General features: G+C 36.9%; 1 protein-coding gene across 1 annotated transcript in view; it reads right to left on the bottom strand.

Annotated features, from left to right (window-relative positions):
* The window catches only part of ENTPD1 (ectonucleoside triphosphate diphosphohydrolase 1), a 104,420-nt gene extending 92,862 nt beyond the window's left edge, over positions 1-11,558 (bottom strand). Inside the window, exon 1 of the mRNA XM_074295940.1 lies at positions 11,419-11,558. Coding sequence (XP_074152041.1) covers positions 11,419-11,425 — 7 coding nt within the window. The 5' untranslated portion in view covers positions 11,426-11,558. The remainder of the gene's footprint in view (positions 1-11,418) is intronic.
* Positions 11,559-20,391: the final 8,833 nt, after the last annotated feature.

The following is a 20,391-nucleotide window of genomic DNA, read 5'->3' as shown; positions in this document are numbered from 1 at the left end:
CATAATAAACCTCTTTTATTAATCTAGGTTTTCGGGTCTGTAAATTCCTTTACAGAGAACTTCTGCACCAACTTCTGCACCACTACTAGACCTCATTTAACTTTGTATCCTTGCGCCAAATATATAGGGGTTGCAGGGGAGCTCTATTTGACTCCCTGTACCCCGAACCTGCTACTAGACTTCAATTAAATCTAATTTCATTTAGATACTCCTTACCCAATTCTCATCAATTATAGAAGTAGATTTTAGTTTCAGATTGGATGAAAGCTACTCCCTTCCAGTCCTAAAGTCCTGAGGCTTCTTTTAGTTCTGTAATTATCTGATTTCTCTAAAATCACATTGTATAAATAGTTTTCAAATAATAGGAAGATGAATAAAAAAGGTTTCCTTGCTTTTATTTGCTTTCTACTTTTTTGGAAAATTCACTGAATTTGGGATCAGAAAACTGGGGTTCAATTTCCAGCTTGCTTAATACTTGTGCCAGTTTAAATCAATTTGTCTCTCTGTACCTTAGTTTCCTCATTTGTAAAATTGGATAGGGGTTGCTTCAATAGAAAAATAAGTTCTCTAAATCCTATGAAACGATGAGCAGGTAGTTTTCAGAAAAACCTGGGATATTGATAAGAGAAGAAAAAGAGATTAAAGGAATTAGAATAGATAAGGAGGAAAGTAAATTATCATTCTTTGCAGATGATATGATGGTATATTAGAGAATCCTAGAGAATCAACTAAAATTCTACTAGAAACAATTCATAACTTTAGCAAAGTTGCAGGCTAAAAAATAAATTCACATAAATCATCAGCATTTTTATATGTTACCACCAATTCCAGTAGCAAGAGATACAAAAAGAAATTCCATTTAAAATAATTGTATTATTTGGGAGTCTACCTGCCAAGGCAAAGTCAAGAATTATATGAATAAAATTACAAAACACTTTCCAAACAAATAAAGTCAGATCTAATGTCTTGGAAAAATATCAAGTGCTCACGGGTAGGCAGAGCTAATATAGTAAAAATGACAATACTACCCAAATTAATCTACTTATTCAATGCCATACTAACCAAACTCCCAAGAAATTTCTTCACGGAGCTAGAAAAAATAATAATAAAATTAATCTGAAATAACAAAACATCAAGAATTTCAAGGGAATTAATGAAACAAAATGTAAATGAAGGTGGCCTAGCTATACCAGACCTAAAACTTTATTATAAAGTTGGGGTCTCAAAACCATTTGGTACTGGCTAAGAAACAGAGTAGTCAATTAGTGGAATAGGTTAGATTCACAGGACAAAATATTCAATGATTATAGTAATCTAGTGTTTGACAAACCCAAAGACCCCAGCTTTTGGGATAAGAACTCACTATTTGACAAAAACTGCTAGGAAAATTGGAAATTAGAATGGCAGAAACTAGGTATTGACCCACACCTAATACCCTATGCCAAGATAAGATCAAAATGGGTTTATGATTTAAACATTAATAGTGATATAAGCAAATTAGAAGAACAAAGGATAGTTTACAAAGTCTCAGATCTGTGGAGAAGGAAGGAATTTGTGTCCAAAGAAGAACCCAAGTACATTATTGAATGCAAAATAGATAATTTTTATTGTACAAAAAAATTTTAATTTGATACAAACAAAACCAATGTGGACAAAATTAGGAGAGACGCAGTAAACTGGGACATTTTTATATTCAAGGGTTCCGATAAAGACCTCATTTCTAAAATATATAGAGAATTAACTCTAATTTATAAGAATTCAAGCCATTCTCCAACTGATAAATGGTCAAAGGATTTGAACCCGCAATCCCAGATTAAGAAATTAAAACCAGTCATGAAAAGGCACTCTAAATCATAATTGATCAGAGAAATAAAAATTAAAACAACTCTGAGGCACTGCTACACAACTCTCAGATTGGTTAAAATGAGAGGAAAAGATAATGATGAATGTTGGAGGGGATGTGGGAAAACAGGGACACTGATATATTGATGGAGTTGTGAATTGATTCAACCATTCTGGAGGGCAATTTGGAATTATGCCCAAAGGGCTATCAAACTGTGCATACCCTGTGAGCCAGCAGTGTTTTTTACTGGGCTTGTGTCCTAAAAAGATCATAAAGAAGGGAAAGGAACCCACATGTTCAAAAATGTTTAGGGCACCCTTATTGTAGTGGCAAGAAACTGGAAACTGAGTGGGAGACCATTAATTGGAAAATGGCTGAACAAGTTACTGAATATGTTACTGTTTTATAAGAATTATCAGCAGGATGATTTCAGAGAGACCTGGAGAGACTTATGTGAACTGATGCTAAGTGAAATTGAAGCGGGTTGTGGTCCCTTTAAGAAACTAGTCCTTTCGGACCTGTATGTGCAAGAATGTTTGTGGCAGCCCTCTTTGTGGTGGCCAGAAACTGGAAACTATGTGGATGCCCGTCAAATAGAGAATGGCTGAATAAATTGTGGTATATGAATATTATGGAATATTATTGTTCTGTAAGAAATGACTAACAGGATGATTTCAGAAAGGCCTGGAGAGACTTACAGGAACTGATGCTGAGTGAAATGAGCAGGACCAGGAGATCATTATATACTTCAACAACAATACTGTATGATGATTAATTCTTATGGACGTGGCCCTCTCCAACAATGAGATGAACCAAATCAGTTCCAATAGAGCAGTAATGAGCTGAACCAGCTACACCCAGGGAAAGAACTCTGGGAGATGACTATGAACCACTACATAGAATTCCCAATCCCTTTAATTTTGTCGTCCTGCATTTTGGATTTCCTTCACAGGCTAAATGTACACTATTTCAAAGTCCGATTCTTTTTGTTCAGCAAAATAACTGTTTGGACATGTATACATATATTGTATTTAATTTATACTCTAACATATTTAACATGTATTGGTTGACCTGCCATCTGGGGGGGGGGGGAAGGAGGGGAAAAATTGGAACAAATGGTTTGGCAATTGTCAATGTTGTAAAATTACCCATGCAAATATCTGATAAATAAAAACTCTTAAAAAAAACCCCAAAAACTAGTCCTTTCAGATTGATTTATTCCTTTCTGATTCCCAAACCCTCCTAGCTGATGCATTATCAATTTAGGAAGCTAGGACCTTTGATTCACAAATCCTGGTCAAAAGCATCCCTTTGAATTCCAATAGAAGATCTGGGCTCTCCCAGCCCCCATTGGATCTGAGCCAATTTGGGCCTTTAGCTAAATCTCTCATTATAAAAAGAGCCAAACTAAAATCCTCTCTTTGCATAGTTTCCAAACATGACAGCCCTATGGTTGGTATACTAAGGGTCTCTTCCCACTGGAATCCTGTTTCCAGTGCCCTCTTCTCTTTACCTAACACCTTTTACAAACTAGACTTTAACTTTACTTCCAATCTCCATAATAAATCTCTTTTATCAATCTAGATTTTCAGGTCTGTAAATCCCTTTACAGGGGACTCTTGCACTGTCACTAAACCTCATTTAACTCCCTGACCACCAGAAACCCTCAGTATATTTTACTTATTAGAAAAGATATAGAAATATCAAAGAGTGCATTTTGTATCAAGTCTAAAAGCATTGGAGGTATATATATTTGTCTCTCTGATCAATAAAATTTGAAGAGTTCATATCAAATTTTCTCCACCTGGCCCCAATTGACACATCCTTATACTGGAGTTGGACTTCAACAATCAATGAAAACAGACTCTCCTTTCTAATAGTGTACAGTGGTCCTCAAACTTTTTAAATAGGGGACCAGTTCACTGTCCCTCAGACTGTTGGAGGGCCAGACTATAGTAAAAACAAAAACTCACACTCTGTCTCCATCCCTCAGCCCATTTGCCATAACCCGGCGGGCCACATAAACATCCTCAGCGGGCTGCATCTGGTCCACTGGCCGTAGTTTGAGAACCCCTGAACTGTAGAAGCATATTTGGATATATATAGTTCCATCAGAATTCTCTAAGGCCTAAGAAATCTTGCACCCTTCCTCTCTAATCTGAAAGATCCTCAACTCTTCAACAGCCATCATTTGTCCTGGCACAGTCTGTAGACAACTGGGAGAGATGATATCACTAAGAAACTTTTCTTCACTCTCAAACATTTTCTTCTAATTCCCTATAGAGATAGTGTCCTCTGAGGTGTTGAAAAGTAAACTAATATATATCCACACTGTCACATCTGCAGAAGAAACCAAGTACTCCCCTGCCTACACAACACAAAGAGTTTGAGAAAATCCCAGAAAATGTTTTTCTGGAAGCCAGGGATATTACATGACCAAATTCTCAAAATGACCACATTAAATGCTGAAAGCAATTTTCCATTCTTTTCCTTTGGGAATATTTCCTTCCATATCACCAGGGTGAGTGACATGGCATATCCTTTCCGTCCCTCTCCCACCACAATCTGGGAAACCCACATAAAACTTTTGGCCACCCCTTCAGTACCAAAGATATCTGAATTTTCTTTCCTATGGGAATTCCACACAGATTTAATTTCAAAAAGAGCCAAACCTTGAATTTCCTAAAATTCAGATGAGTGGTAGCAGGTACTAGCTTTTAAATCATAACTTTGGCATTAATATGAAGGGTCACTCTAGCAGCCTAGAAAGTATCCTCCAATTCATCCTATCCACTCTGGGATTTAAGATGCTCTATAATCAGTGTTTAATGTTCTATCTCAGGTTCCCATATTGATGCTCTTTGCTCTAGCCAAACTGGTCTAACTCACTGTCTCAAACATGTCTTATGCAGCCATTTCTCAACATCATCACTCATATCTGCTTAGAAAGTCCTTCCTGCTTTTCTCTGCCTGCTGTGGATCCTTTTAATCCTTCAGGGGCTGGCTCAAGTCTCATTATCTCTTCAAAGCCTTCTCAAGTCACATCTCCTTCTTCTGAACTTCTGTAGCACTGGTAGTTAATACTGCTTTTGTAGCAGCCATCAGTGCAGTTTTGTATTGCTAGCTAAACTCTTACAGATATAAAATATAAAAATAAACTCATTCTATGATATTACATAAATTATAACATAAACAAAATATAAATAAGTAATGACTATAGGATCATAGATTTAGAGTTGTGAGGACCTTTGAGGCAATCAACCTAATTTTACAGATAAAGAAATTGAGGCACAGAGACTTGTTCAAAGTCACAAAGCTAGTATCTGAGGTAGTATGTGAAGACCTACAATCAAGGGCTTTGCCCAGCATATGATGCTGCTTCTCAAAAGTTTTACAATGAAGTTAACCAAATCCTACTTGTAAACTTGGTTTTCATTATATTTATGACACTGTTCCTTTGGAAGCAACTTCCTTTAATAATATTGTTTTACCTAACGGTACATTTTCCCAAGGATAGCTTGGTGACTTAGTGGTTAAAGTGCCTGCCTCAGAGCCAGATTGAGTTAAAATCTGTCCTCAAGCACTTACTAGCTGTATGACCCTGTACAAGTCATTTAACCCTATTTGCCTCAATTTCCTCATCTGTAAAAATGAGTTGGAGGAGGAAATGGCAAACCATTCCAGTATCTTTGCTAAGAAGACCATTTGGGGTTATAGAGAATTAGACAGACTGAAATAATTCAGTAGCAATACAGATCCAACAGTTCCATATGAATGTGGCTTCTGTCTCAGATACTTCCCAGATATCTAATCTTAGACCTCTCTTTGGCTCAGTTGCCTCACATTTAGGATGGGGAAAATAACAATGCCCAACTCTTATGGTTATTGTGAAGGGTCAAGTGAGATAACCCATGTAAAATGCACTTCTGATTCCAGATCTCCCATTAATTGTCTATATTAACTGCCTTCATTTTTTTTGACCACTCACATTCACTTTTCAAGCCCTTGAAATCTGGTTTCTAACCTCATTACTAAATTGAAGCAGAGTTATAAATGATCAATAGATAATTGCCAGATCCAATGGCTTTTTCTCAGTCCTTGTCCTTTTTAATTTTTCTGCTATTAATGAGGTTTTTCCCCCAGAATCTCTTCCTTTGCTGGGTTTTTTCCTACCTTGCTCTCTCATAGTTCTCATTCTACCTGACTGGCTATTCTAGCTAGATGTCTTTTATAGGATCATCACTTTTCCTGTTCCCATCCTCCATGCCCGTACTTATCCCCAGGCCTCTGTTTCAGACCTTTTTATATTCTTCTATAATTTCTCTGTGACCTCCTAAATTCTTATAAGTTTAACTATTACCTCACTCTCTTGAATTCCATTCCCACATCACCACCAACATGATTGGACAGCTCCACCTGGATGTCCCATTGTTATTCAGTCCCATATGATTGATTCTCCTTGACCTCATTTGGGATTTTCTTGGCAAAGACATTGGATTAGTTTGCCATTTCCTTCTCTAGCTAATTTGACAGATAAGGAAACTGAGGCAACTAGGATTAAGTGACTTAACTGGGGTCACACAGCTAGAAGTGTCTGAGGAAGGATTTGAACTCAGACTGACTTTAGGCCCAGCACTCTATCCATCGTGCCATCTAACTGCCCTACATATCCCGTAGACATCTTAAATTCAACAGATCCAAAACAAAAATCATATCCTTCCCTCTATGAATTTCCTTATTTCATATTACTCATGTTTCATCCTTCACCCAGGGCCAAATCCCTGTTCCCAAAGCACAAGTCTGATCACATCACTATCCTGCTCAAGGAGCTTCCATAGCTTCCTTCTGCCTCCAGTATATAATATAGGTTTCTACTGTTTCTTTTTAAAGCCCTCACTAGTCTCATGCCAACATCATTTCCAGACTTATTATGGATTGTTGTCTTTCACAGACTTTATTTCCAGTCAAACTGGCCAGTTTGCTGTTCTGTATTTTTCCTTCTTTGCACCTGCCTCCCTATGTCTAGAAGCCAGGCTTTCATCTCTGATTCACAGAATGACTTTGTTGTTGTTGTTGTTAATCAGTCATGTCCAACTTCTTGTAACCCCATTTGGGGTTTCTTGACAAAGATACTGACATAATTTGTCATTTCCTTCATCAGTGCATTTTACAGAAAAGGAAACTGAAGCAATTCTTCTCCTCCTCCTCTTCCTCCTCCGGCAATTGGGTGTTAAGGACCATGCCTAAGTGAAGGGGCAGGTCAATTTTCCGAGAGCCTCCACAGCTGTGAATCATAACATCTGAAGGAATTGCAAAGCAGCCTTTGCTGACACAGGTGTTGCAGACTGGGAATGAGATAAATTGGAGCAGAGGGAAGAGGAGAGAGGTCAGACAATGCAACTGCCTCTCAGTCTCCTCGTATCATCATCCTCTCATATGAAGAGATCCATTCTATAGGTCTGAGTTAGATCTCCAGCAGCCACTAGCAGGTGGCTCCCATATCACAATAATTGGGATTAAGTGACTTGTCCAGGGTTTTTTGCCCAAGTGCTAAATGTCTGAGACCAGATTTGAACTCAGGTCCTCCTGACTTCAGGGCTGGTACTCTATCCACTGTGCCATCGACCTGCCCTGAATATCTTCTTTTAAAGTCCAGCTCAAGTACTAACTCCTACAAAAAGTCTATCCTGATTTCCCAGGTAGCTAACACCCTACTCCATGCCCAGAAGTTACAGAGTATCTGTTTTACCATTCCTCCCCTCTTCTGAGAAAGTGCTGAGAGGGACATTTTTGGTGCACAATGCAGATACAATAAATGCATTCTGAATGTTACACTTATTGGTTGGTTAATTATATTTTATAGAAAATATCTTTCACTTGTTATTCCTTCCAAATATTTGCATTTTAAGCCATGGTACTCCAGCCTTAAAGTGCTGCATAAATGTTAGCTATAAATATATCTCACGCCCGCATCTCATGTCCCTTCTCCAGTCATTTTTTTCATCATTGCATTCTCCAGCACATAGCACAAGCAAGATGAGTATGAATGATAAATTGAATTGCCTAATTCTAAAGTTTTCCCACTCAGACAACTCCATGAAAGACACTGAGGACTGGCCTAGAACTCAGAGGACAAGATCCCTTCCATATTGAAACTTTCCCCATCAAGGTTTTAATATATCATAAATTGGCATAAGAAATTAAATGGGAATTTGGGGGAGTTTTTCAGAAGTCATAGATGACATAGGAAGGCCAGCTGATAAGGTACTATAAACACCCCATAGGAAAGAAAATTCAGATATCTTTGGTACTGAAGGGGTGGCCAAAAGTTTTATGTGGGTTTTTCAGATCATGACAGGAGAGGGACGGAAGGGAGATGCCATGTCCCTCACCCTAATGATATGGAAGGGACAACAGAGATAAGCATTCCAGTTTTAGAATGAAAAAACATTCTGAGTCAAAATCTTGGCTTTGCCAATTATCAACTGTCTGACTTGATCTCCAGGGCTTGGAACAGTGCCTGTTACATAGTAAGAACTTAAGAAATGCTAGTTAAATGACTGACTCTCTGTGCATCTTAATCTGTAAATTGAAGGTTTGTTCCAGATCCCCGGTGAGATCCTTTCCAGCACTAAATCTATTATCCTATGCTATAAAGTGAGTTCTCGACCTTACTGGCACCAACTAGCTGTGTGATTTTGAACAAGTAACTCAATCTAACATGGAATTCAGTTTCCTTGTCTGTTTAAAAAAAAAAAAGGTTTGGGACTAAATAATTTCTAAGATCTATTCCAGTTCTATGATTCAGAATTCATCTAGCACAGTCTTCCCCATGTCCTAAATAAAAAGTTTTTGTAGCTGTAATGGCAGGGCTTTCATGTGAAGGTCAGTCAGGGAAACTTTTATCTTTGTAGGATGAAGGAAAGAGCTTGAAGACAAGAATAAGGATAATGTTCCCTACATTAAGTTCTATGTTACCCTTTAATTCTATGTCCTTGAGTAAGCTACTTTAACTTAAAATGTTACTCTGTTTCCTTATTCTGTTAGATGGGAATAATATCTGCCTGCTTAAATTACAGGATCATTTTAAGAACCTCAAGACACAGTACCTGGAAAGTGTTAAGGATTGGAATATCTCCAATAGCACCAAGATTTTGTGCATACAATAACACATTCAGATGGAGATTCCCTCATAATAATTCTAGGATTATAGTTTTAATATAGAAATATGTATATATTCATACATATTACATATAGAAAATTTCTATAGAAATATGGAAAATATATAGAGAAAATGTTCTTTATATAGAAAATCTACATTATATATAGAAAATGTTGGAGTTGACAAGAATCATGATACATGTAAATAACTTTATAATGTCCACTCTGAGGAACTCCTCTCTAAGACCACATATCCTAGCGACTTGTCTGAAACACATAGAAAAAATTGAGCTACAGAATTAGAAATGGAGTCTTCCTGACAAGGAAATTTGGAGCCAGGATGGTTAAGTGACTTGCCTAAAGTCATACAGTGGGTGGCAAGGGGACCTGCTAGTACATGAGCTCAGGTTTTCTGAATCCAAGGCTAGTGTTCCTTCCACTCCATTCCTTCATGTATGCCCTAGCCAGAATCAGCTTCTTGAAAACCTTAAGGATTTACTATTGATTTTTCCCTGGCCTTTCTTCCATCTTCCAGCACAGTAAAAATGGCTAGAACCCCTAGAATGTAGCACTAACAATCAACTTAAAAGTAAATAACAGCAGACAATTAAGTAACATTTTCAGATTTGCAAAAAGCTTTGCCTTCAGTAGATCCTAACAAAATCTTGAGATGGCCATTTCACTGATATAGAAATTAAACCTCACAGAAGTTAGATGATTTGGCCAAGGTCACAGCTTTAGTAAATGTCTGAACCAGCTTCCTGAGGCTAAGGCCAATATTCCATCTACTATTCCAGAAGTAAAGAAATCTGTTTCAAAATTCCTTTGTTCTTCCTTTTCTCTCCTTATAGGATTTACATTTGTGAACTACTTATCTTTAGATAATATCAGATCTTAAGATACAATCTATTATCTTCCACACCAAAGGGATATATGCCTTAGAATGCACCTTTCCCTGCCATTAGAAGTTTAAAACAAGCTTGTTGAAAATAGGCAGTTTGACTTTTCTCTTCATCATATCCTGATCAGCACCATGTTAGACATTATATAGGTGATCACAAAAGACCTGAAGAAAAGGAGCAGGAGGAAGCAAGGAAGGAAGGAAGGAAGGAAGGAAGGAAGGAAGGAAGGAAGGAAGGAAGGAAGGAAGGAAGGAAGAGAAGGAAGGAAGGAAGGAAGGAAGCAAGGAAGGAAGGAAGGAAGGAAGGAAGGAAGGAAGGAATGAAGGAAGGAAGGAAGGAAGGAAGGAAGGAAGAGAAGGAAGGAAGGAAGAGAAGGAAGGAAGGAAGAGAAGGAAGGAAGGAAGGAAGGAAGGAAGGAAGAGAAGGAAGGAAGAGAAGGAAGGAAGGAAGAGAAGGAAGGAAGGAAGGAAGGAAGGAAGGAAGGAAGAGAAGGAAGGAAGGAAGGAAGGAAGGAAGGAAGGAAGAGAAGGAAGGAAGGAAGGAAGGAAGGAAGGAAGGAAGGAAGGAAGGAAGGAAGGAAGGAAGAGAAGGAAGAGAAGGAAGGAAGAGAAGGAAGGAAGGAAGGAAGGAAGGAAGGGAGAGAGAGAGAGAAAGAAAGAAAAAGAAAAAGAAAAGGAAAGAAAGAAAATGTCTAAGGTTAGTGCCTAAGGTATCCTGCCCACAGTTCAGACTAAGGAAGAACTCTGGGGTGTGAGAACTCCCTACTAACGACTCCGACTTAAAACGGAGAACAGAAGATTCACTCGGTAGCCCTTTCTTCACCATACTAAATTCGGATTTCTGACGGTCAGTTCCACATGCCTTTTCTGCTTTTTACAAGGCAGTGACTCTTCCTGTTCCCTCCCCCCGCCCCCAAGCTTCCAGTCTCTGGCAAGGCACCCAACCCCAGGTCCAGAGAACAGAACTGCTCGCCACCAACACTTCTCAAAAGAAACTCCCCGCAAGGAGGGCGCGGGTGCTCTTTCCATCACCAGGGGAAAGAACGCCGGCGCAAAAGATAGTAGAATCAAACAAAGCCCCGGGACAAGCAGCCCAGCATCTGGTCCAGACACAGGAAGCCAGCAGACTCGCTTAGAGATAGACTGATTCCTTCCATCCTCTGCACAAACCAATCCGAAAACCAAATGCTGATAAAGAGCTGCGCCAGATAAAGAGCTAGAGCCGAGGAAGAAAGACCCGCAAGGACGACACATCTGTCTCTGTCATTCTCCCTCCCTCCCTCGATCTGCGTCTCTGTCTGTCTGGGTCTGTATGTCTTGGTGTCCGTCTCTCTCTGTTTTGTTTCTCTGTCTCTGTGTCTCAGCACTTTCTCAAAGTTCCCTTGGCCTCCCCATCTAGGGAAGCGGGTGGTTAGGGCATTAGGGGAGAGGAAAGGAGAAGAGGGAGGCTGACGGGTCTTAGAGATTGTGGCGAGGGCTGGTAGGATTCGGGTCAAATCCTTCTCGCTCTTACCCTCCATGAGCTGCCCGCGGAGGTGTCGTCCTCTTTCCTAGATTTTCGGCTGCTTGCAGGACTGAGCTCTGCCTCAGTGAGAGGTGATCATGAAAACTTAGCTTTTTATAATCAGCTCTTTGGCTCGTGGGAGGGGCTAAATCAGTTTCGGGAGGAACCTGGAAGCTGGGGGTCGCCCTGGGTCTTTTTTCATCGACGCGAGAGAAGAAATTGACTCAGGAGAGTCCAGGAGACAAAAATCTCCTGCAATCAAACCGAGGCTCCATGGAATTTGTAGTTTTATTTGAAATCTTGCAGTTCTGCGGTGTTCAACCTTCTTTTTGGATAAGTCACCGGAGGTCATTTGCAAAGAAATTTTGCGCATTCCAGATTTGAAGCCAGATAGCAGAAGGGGAACCCTCTGGCTTCTCCAGGAAAGCTTTCTTGCTGGGTAATTAATGAACCTTTGCTTCTTAAATTCTTTGGCAGCGCAATGTAGCAGAACCGGCGTTGGACTGAGGAAGGAGGGGGGAGGAGAAATGATTTGGGGCCGCTTCTCTCTTTCGGCATTTTTATAGCTGTCAATTAATCAGTGCTTATTTAGCACCTACTATGTGCCAGGCACCGTTCTAACAGCTAAGGATACAAAGAAAAGCAAAAGATAGTCCCAGCTCCTTAGAACTCGCAGTCCTGCAGAGCTGGGACAAATGTCATTGGGAAATCCTTTAACTCTGGGAACTTCACTTCCCACCTGGCAAAATGAGATGTCTGCCAAAGTATTAAATCAACTATAAAGTGATTTATAAATGTCAATTTATAGAGTCTCTTCCCTGATTAGTGCAGTTCTTCTTGTGTGAGCAGTGATTCTTATCTTCTTATTAATTACTATAACACAATAGTAGTACTATCATATTATATAGTGCTATTATTAAGAGAAGCTGCCTAAGACTGTGGATAGCCTTCTGGGCTTGGAGTAAGGGTTCTGTTTTTCCTGCTGACATCTTTGTGTTTCGGACAACTTGCTAGGATGTACTAAATATTAGAGATGGAAGGAGTTTCCTCAAGCTGAGGAAATGATAATTTATTATTTTCTATTAGTAACAAAAAAGAGTTTTACATTATACAAATGCAAATTTCCTTATTTGTCATGTTGTGCAAGAAAAATCAGACCAAAAGGAGGAAAAACCAAGGGAAAGAAAAAGTAAGCAAACAAAAAGATGAAAGTACTATGCTTCAATCCATATTCAGTGTCCATTGTTCTCTCTCTGGACGCAGATGACATTTCCCATGCCATGTCTATTGGAATTATCTTGGATCACTGTATTGATGAAAAGAGCTTTGTCTATCACAATTGATCATCACATAACCTTGCTGTTACTGTGAACAGTGTTCTGTTTTTGCTCACTTCACTCATCTAAGTTCATGTAAGTCTCATAATTTCTTATAGAACAATAATATATGCCCTATATTGCTATAACTTATTCAGCCATTTCCCAGTTGATGGAGGTCCAAAAAGTAACACATCTTAAAGTGCTTGAAAATTTGCAAAACATACATGAGGTAAACTTGGAAAGTAGGTTTTGAAAAATTATAATTCATGAAATGATCCAACAATTCTGGAGAGCAATTAGGAACTATGCCCAAAGAGTTATAAAACTATGCATACTCTTTAATCCAATAGTGTCACTTCTGAGTCTGTAATCCAAGGAGATCACAAAACAGGGAAATTGACCCACATATACAAAACTGTTTGTAGCCTCTTTTTTGGTAGTGGCGAGGGAATGGGAATTGAATGAATGCCCATCAGTTGGGAAATGGCTAAATATGTTATGTATATGAATGAATGGAATATTATTGTGAAATAATGAACAGGCTGATTTCAGAAAAGCCTCGAAAAGACTGATAAACTGATGCTAAGTAAAGTGAGGAGAACATCGTGTGCAGTACTAGCAAGAATACGTGATCAACTGTGATGGACTTGGTTCTTCTCAGCAATGCTGTGATTCAAGACAATTCCAATAGACTTGGGATGGAAAATGTCATCTGAAACCAGAGAGAGAACTATGGAGACTGAATGTGGATGAAAGCATAGTATTTTCATCCTTTTTGTAATTTGCTTATTTGCTTTTTCTTTCTCATGGGTTTTTTTCCCCTTTGGTCCAATCTTTCTTGCACAACATGACAAATATGGAAATATGCTTAAAAGGATTACATGTGTTTAGCTTATATCAGATTGCTTGCTGTCTTGGGGAAAAAAGGAGGCAAAGGAAGGAGGAAAAAAAATTGGAACATAAAAGTCTTCCAAAAATGAATGTTGAAAACTATTTTTACATGTATTTGGAAAAATAAAATACTGTTGAGAAAAAAATAAAATATTTTAATTCCTGTTTCATGGATGGAGGAAACGTGCTCAGAAAACTTAATTGAGTAACATAATAAATAGTTTGAATTATTCAAAGGGGGAAAAACATATTTTGGGGGGGGGGGCAGAAAAAAATACCTGTTAAGAATGGAACACACGAATGTCAGAAGCTGAATTCTCAGTTCTTGCACCATCATTTGATAGGACTTTATATAAGTCTACCCTTTCTTGAACTTTCATTTTGCCCTCTTCAAAGATCCAAATTTTCTAAGAATAAATTTTAATAGTTATAATAGGCCAAACCCTAAAGATTTGTGACTGTGTACATACACACACACACACACACACACACCTATTTTTATATCTGGTGAGGGGGACCACAGCTAGGACTGGATGAGCTGAGGAATGTCTCTGAAAGAGGTGGGGAGGCTCATTTTCCTTCAACAAACCTTTTGTTTAATAATCATAAATCATCAAAGTCTAGAGCTGAATCATCTGAACCAACTCTTTTTTTTTTTTCTGGTTAAGGAAACTGAAGTAGAAATAGTAAATGGATCACATAGAATAAGAGCCATTGCCCAATCGACAAAAAGTCAACAAAAGATAAGAACATAAGTTCATATGGGAATAAATCAAAGCTATCTAGAACCACATGAAAAAAATGTTCTAAATTAACACTAATCAGAGAAAGGCAAATTAAAACAATTCTGAGGTGCCATATCCATCTGATTAACACAGATAATAAAAAAGAAAAATGACAAATATGGGAGAGCCTGTGGGAAAACAAATGCGTCAAAATGCACTGTTGGTGGAGTTGTTGAATGGACATAACCATTCTGGAAAGCACTTTGTAATTATACACAAAAAGTTACTTAACAATATGTACCCTTTGATATTATTACTAAGATTACACACAAAAGACAGCAATCATAGAAAGAAGAAAAAGTTCTATATACACAAAAACATAGCATTTCTTCTTGTGCTTTTATTTAAATAAAATGTTAAAATATTGCATTTTGACATTGATAAGGCTATATATTGTCTTGATGGGGGTAGGAAGGAAGAAAGGGAGGGACTAGGGTGAAAAAATTAGAGAAGGGGAACCAGTGAGAACTGGTAAAGAATGCTTCTGTTAAAGAAAACTATGGGGACTGAGTGTGGATTATATCATAGTATTTTCATCTGTTGTTGTTGTTGTTTGCTTGTTTTTTAATTTCTCTTTTTTTTTCTCTTTTTGATCTGATTTTTCTTGTGTAGAATGATGAATATGGAAAAATGTATAGAAGAATTGCACATTTTAAACATACACTGGATTACTTGCTATCTGAGGAGGGGTGGTGGAAGAGAAGGAGAAAAATTTGACAAGATTTTGCAAGGGTGAATTATAATATCTTTGCATGTATTTTGAAAAATAAAAACTTATTCAAAAAGAACCCCTAAAAAAGGAATACTTCCTTTAAGAGACTGGCTTTCTGATCTAAGATGAGATTAGCAAACCACAAAAAAGAAGCATGTACACAATTTTTTAAAATAGTGTTTTTTTTCCAATTACATAAAAAGACAATTTTAAACATTAATTTTTCAAAAAAAATCTTTACTTCCAATTTTTCTCCCTCCACTACTTACCTCTCCCCAAGACAGTGAGCAATTTTATATAGGTTATAATATGTGTGGTCACACAAAACATTTTCATCATTAGTCATATTGTGAAATAAGTAACAAATGAAAAGTAAAAAAATATGAAAAAGTAAAAATAGTATGCTTCAGTCTACATTTAGAATCCCTCAGTTCTCTTTTGTTTTTTTGGGTTTTTTTGTTTGTTTGTTTGTTTGTTTGTTTGTGTTTTGCATGTGGATAGCATTTTCCATCATGAATCTTTTAGAATTATTTTAGATCATTAACCCTATTTCCTCTCCTTTTCCCCCCAAACTTTGCTCCATTCCATTCAATTTGACTCAACAAGCATTTATTAAAAACTTACTGTGTACATGGCACAAGTACTAAATTCTAGGAATAAAAGGACAAAAAAAGTCCTTGTCTTCAAAGAGCTCCTATTTTGCTGAGGAGGAAACAGCTTGTAAAAAAAAGTCAAAAAAGCTCTGAAGCACAAGCTCTTATTTGGAATTGAATTTTTACTTTTACTTCAACCAAAGAATTATGTTAAGTCCAAGTAATCAACTATTGACTTCTTATTCAGCATATAAAATGAATTCAAAATTAGGATATTCATTTATTCATCATTCTTCCTGGATGAGACCCAGAAATCATTCAGTGGATTGAATCAATTTAATCATGTCTAGCAAATCATCTAATAAGCACTTCTATTTTCAGAGATCTGTACTAGGTTCTGAAGGGGATTCAGAGATAAAGGACTTATAGCTCCTGACTTTAAAACTTCAGGTCAAAACTCAAGTATTCTTGGCATTCTAGTCCCATTGCAACAACAACAAAAAGAAAGATTAGGATTATCTTTTGGAGGTCATTGATCTGAACAGATAGCAATGAAAATAGGAGGGTATAATAATAAGTAGCATTTATATAATGGTTTACAAATGCTAATATGTTTTCTTATTTGATCCTCATAACAATCTTGGAGGTAGGTGCCATTGTTACCCCTCATCCAAGGTTGAGAGAGATTTATTATCTTATCTTGGATCCCATAGAGAGAGTCTTTAGCTGGATTTGGACTCAGGCATTTCTGAAGTCACATATAGTTCTGTACATTTCTACAGGATTGGTCCTGAAACCAGTATGTTCATCCATTTTCTCTGGAATATGGAATAGACTTTTCTTTTCCTTTTTGAGACTAGATCTTGATATCTTAATCAGGTTAGGCATATAGCACCACATAGATGATCCATAGAAGCTTCTGACCTGGGCCAATCTGCCCTTCCTTAGGCAGCCTAGTGGTTCTCTCCCTCCTCTCAAGAGGTTCACAATATTGATATTAGACGTATTGCCAAACACTGAATCAACCACAGCTCATAGTTATGGAACTCAAGCTATCCACCAGACTTTCCCTTAATAAAGTCTTTCCCTTAATAAAGATTATATTTGTGTGTTATCATGCCCATTTATACTTTCTAGTTCCTAAAGATAACTTTTCCATCTCTATTCTTGACCCTGTTTCCTCTCCTATCCTCCAGAACTTTGCTTCTTTTCATTCAATTTTATTCAATTAGCATTTATTAAGAACTTACTATGTACATGGTAAGTACAGGTACTCAGTGCTAGGAATAAAAAGACAAAAAAGAAAGTTTTGGTATCAAAGATCTTTTTTGTTGATTTCATGAACTGAATCTCTTCCAAGAAAACCACAAATGGAGTCACAAAGAGTCAGACATCACTGAAAATGACTGAACAATACCAGTAGCTATCCCCCCATGATGTTATCCCATCTATCTTTCCCCTTCACCTCTAGAAAGGATAATCTATACTTCCTCACCTTCCATCTAATCCCTTTGCAATGTAGCCTTCTTCCTGGCCCTTCTACTTAAAGTTATCCTAGTAAGTCACTCATCACCTAGTAATTGCCATATCTAATGAGTGGCCTTTCCTTACTCCTTATCCTCTGAGTTTTCTGACACCCCCTCCTTGATCCTTATTTTCCATGACACTACTGTCCACGATGCTCCTTATCCATCTCTGACAACTTTTTGGCTTCTCCTCTCCTGCCAGTAACAAGACTTAATGCACTTTAGTATAAGCTTTTAAATTTGGTTGTCTAATGCTAATTCAGAAATTTTTTTTAAAATACTATTTGCTGTTCCCATCTTCACCTAAACTCCATACCTGATATAAGAATATTTAAAAATTTGTATGTCTAATTTGTAAACTGAATTCTTCTGTCTTTTAAAATGATCAAATGCTTTAAAATGACAAAATAATTTCACATTCTTTAGAATTATCAATACAATTTTATATGTAAAATTCTTATTCCAGTTTAAGAACTTATTACTAAAACATACTCAAGGTCTGAATATCTGCAATAAATATATTTGAAAGCTAATCATAAAACTATAGTTCTTAAGGAAAAAATATAGAATTTACTACTCCATTTAATTAGAAAATTTTTACATAGCATCTTTGTCTTTGTCTAATTCTTCCTCTTAGAGTAAGTCATCCTTATATCCTCATTTGACCACAAACACAGGTTAAATTTGTAAAATATTTCATTATTGCAATCTATAGCAGTAACTCAGATATTCCAGTATCAATCTATTGAAGAATAGATTTAGTATTGTACTTACAAAACTTTTCTGCTTAGATGTCCTTATTATAGAAACTTACTATAAAAAGAAGCAGAGAAACCTAGTTAAAATCTGACACATACCAAAACAGTGGAAAACCTCTTTTAGCTCTGATTCATACCTGACAATCAATCCTATAGTTGCAACATATCAAAAGTCAGCCTTAGGATTAATAAGGTAAGGAAATTTCCTGTTCAGAAAGGAAATGATACAATGGGGAAATTAAGTCAGAAGAATCCTACTTTAGGCAATACCCAAGTTGTCCTCTCAACTCTTTTTCAGGGACACTCAATTGTCATAATTCTCAGACTATAGCATTGCTTCATGTAAGGTTTTTTCATAAATTTGTCATCAGAATTACAGATAATAGATCAAACTACTTAGAAGACTCAAGTTTGAGAAGGGAGATTTACATATCACCAAGAAGTCAAGAAAACTTTAAAATAAGCATATTTGTTTTATGAACATTCAAGCAATGATCCCTGTAATCAAAGCTCAAAAACATTAGTAAATTATAATCCCAAGAGTTTTTGACCCAAATAGCAAAATTTCACTAATCACAATGTTGGGCTTGAATGCAATATTAATTTCTCATGTTTCTCTAACAGTTATATTTCACTTATCCCTTACTTATAAATTAAAACTAACCACATTCTTGGATTTTAGACATCAGCAAATATCTGATAGTTGACTCATATTGACATACTGAAGTTATATCTTTAAACCACCTTCTACTTTTTATAATTTTTTACAAGTGATAGCCAACATTTTTTTTAAAACAAAGTCACTTTATTATAAAGTCACAGTATATATGCATGAGTAATTTTTTTTATAACATTATCCCTTGTAATCATTTTTCCAAATTATCCCCTCCCTCCCTCTACTTCCTCCCCTAGATGACAGGCAATCCCATACATTTTACATGTGTTACAGTATAACCTAGATACAATATATGTGTGTATATCCAATTTTCTTGTTGCACATTAAGTATTAGATTCCGAAGGTATAAGTAACCTGGGTAGATAGACAGTAGTGCTAACAATTTACATTCACTTCCCAGTGTTCCTTCTCTGGTGTAGTTGTTTCTGTCCATCAATGATCAGCTGGAAGTGAGTTGGATCTTCTTTATGTTGAAGATATCCACTTCCATCAGAATACATCTTCATACAGCATTGAAGTGTACAGCGATCTTCTGGTTCTATTCATTTCACTCAGCATCAGTTGATGTAAGTCTTTCCAAACCTCTCTGTATTCGTCCTGCTAGTCATTTCTTACAGAGCAATAATATTCCATAACCTTCATATACCATAATTTATCCAACCATTCTCCAATTGATGAGCATCCATTCATCTTCCAGTTTCTAGCCACTACGAAAAGAGCTGCCACAAACATTTTGGCACATACAGGTTCCTTTCCGCTCTTTAGTATTTCTTTGGGATATAAGCCCAATAGCAGCAATGCGGGATCAAAGGGTATGCACAGTTTGATAACTTTTTGGGCATAGTTCCAAATTGATAGCCAACATTTTCAAAAGAAAATGCACCATTATAATAGACTTACTATTGGTTTTAAAACAAAACATAATCTAATAATATTTGACAATTTTCAAATATCTATTTTTATTACATTTTAAAATTCATAATCTAACAACATCCAAATTTAAAAGAAGTTATCTAATAGTATTTACTGATATAATAATTTCTCACAGCATAGACCTATAGCTAAAATATATACATGCAAAGAAAATTTCAACCTGAGAACACTGTTTATTATTTTTTAAAGGCTAAACTTTTATTGAATACTTAAAATCATAATAGGACTTATTTATGTTCATCAAGAAAACTAAAGAAATTAAGTATGACAAACTTTGAAAAGCTATACTTCAAAAATACAAATTTTTAAATGACACAAAATGCCAAATGCTTGTATTTGTTATTATTAAACATAAAAATCCAGCCAATTATGCTGATCATATGATCTTTTGTTATGGGCCAGAATTTGAAACAAGGTGCTAATGCTTATGTACTTAGTTCACACCTTTAAAGGAATTCACACATTAGTTCACACATTCATACCTAGAGCATATATAAGGAGGAGTTCACAAGCCCACCAGAAGACAAGCCCACTCTTGGACTTTGGGAGATTCACAATTAGAGTTGACTTTGGGAGATTCACAAGTCAGAAGCCCACAAGTCCACTCTCTTGGAGGCAGAATCAAATTCATTCCAACTTCCACCTTTGTGCTGGATGGAGACATTGGGAAGACAAGAGGCTGAAACTGGCAAAGACAAAGGACTAGAAGCAAGAGTTCTTGGAACCAAGGAGAAAGCTAGGCCTCTATTAAAGCTAACCAGGCCCCAGAAAAAGATTCAAGACTTGGAA

This window comes from Sminthopsis crassicaudata, chromosome 2 (assembly GCF_048593235.1).
Source record: "Sminthopsis crassicaudata isolate SCR6 chromosome 2, ASM4859323v1, whole genome shotgun sequence".
In the NCBI taxonomy this organism is placed as follows: Eukaryota; Metazoa; Chordata; class Mammalia; order Dasyuromorphia; family Dasyuridae; genus Sminthopsis; species Sminthopsis crassicaudata.
The sequence above is the reverse complement of the archived record's forward strand: the minus strand, read 5'-3'. Positions and strand labels throughout refer to the sequence as shown.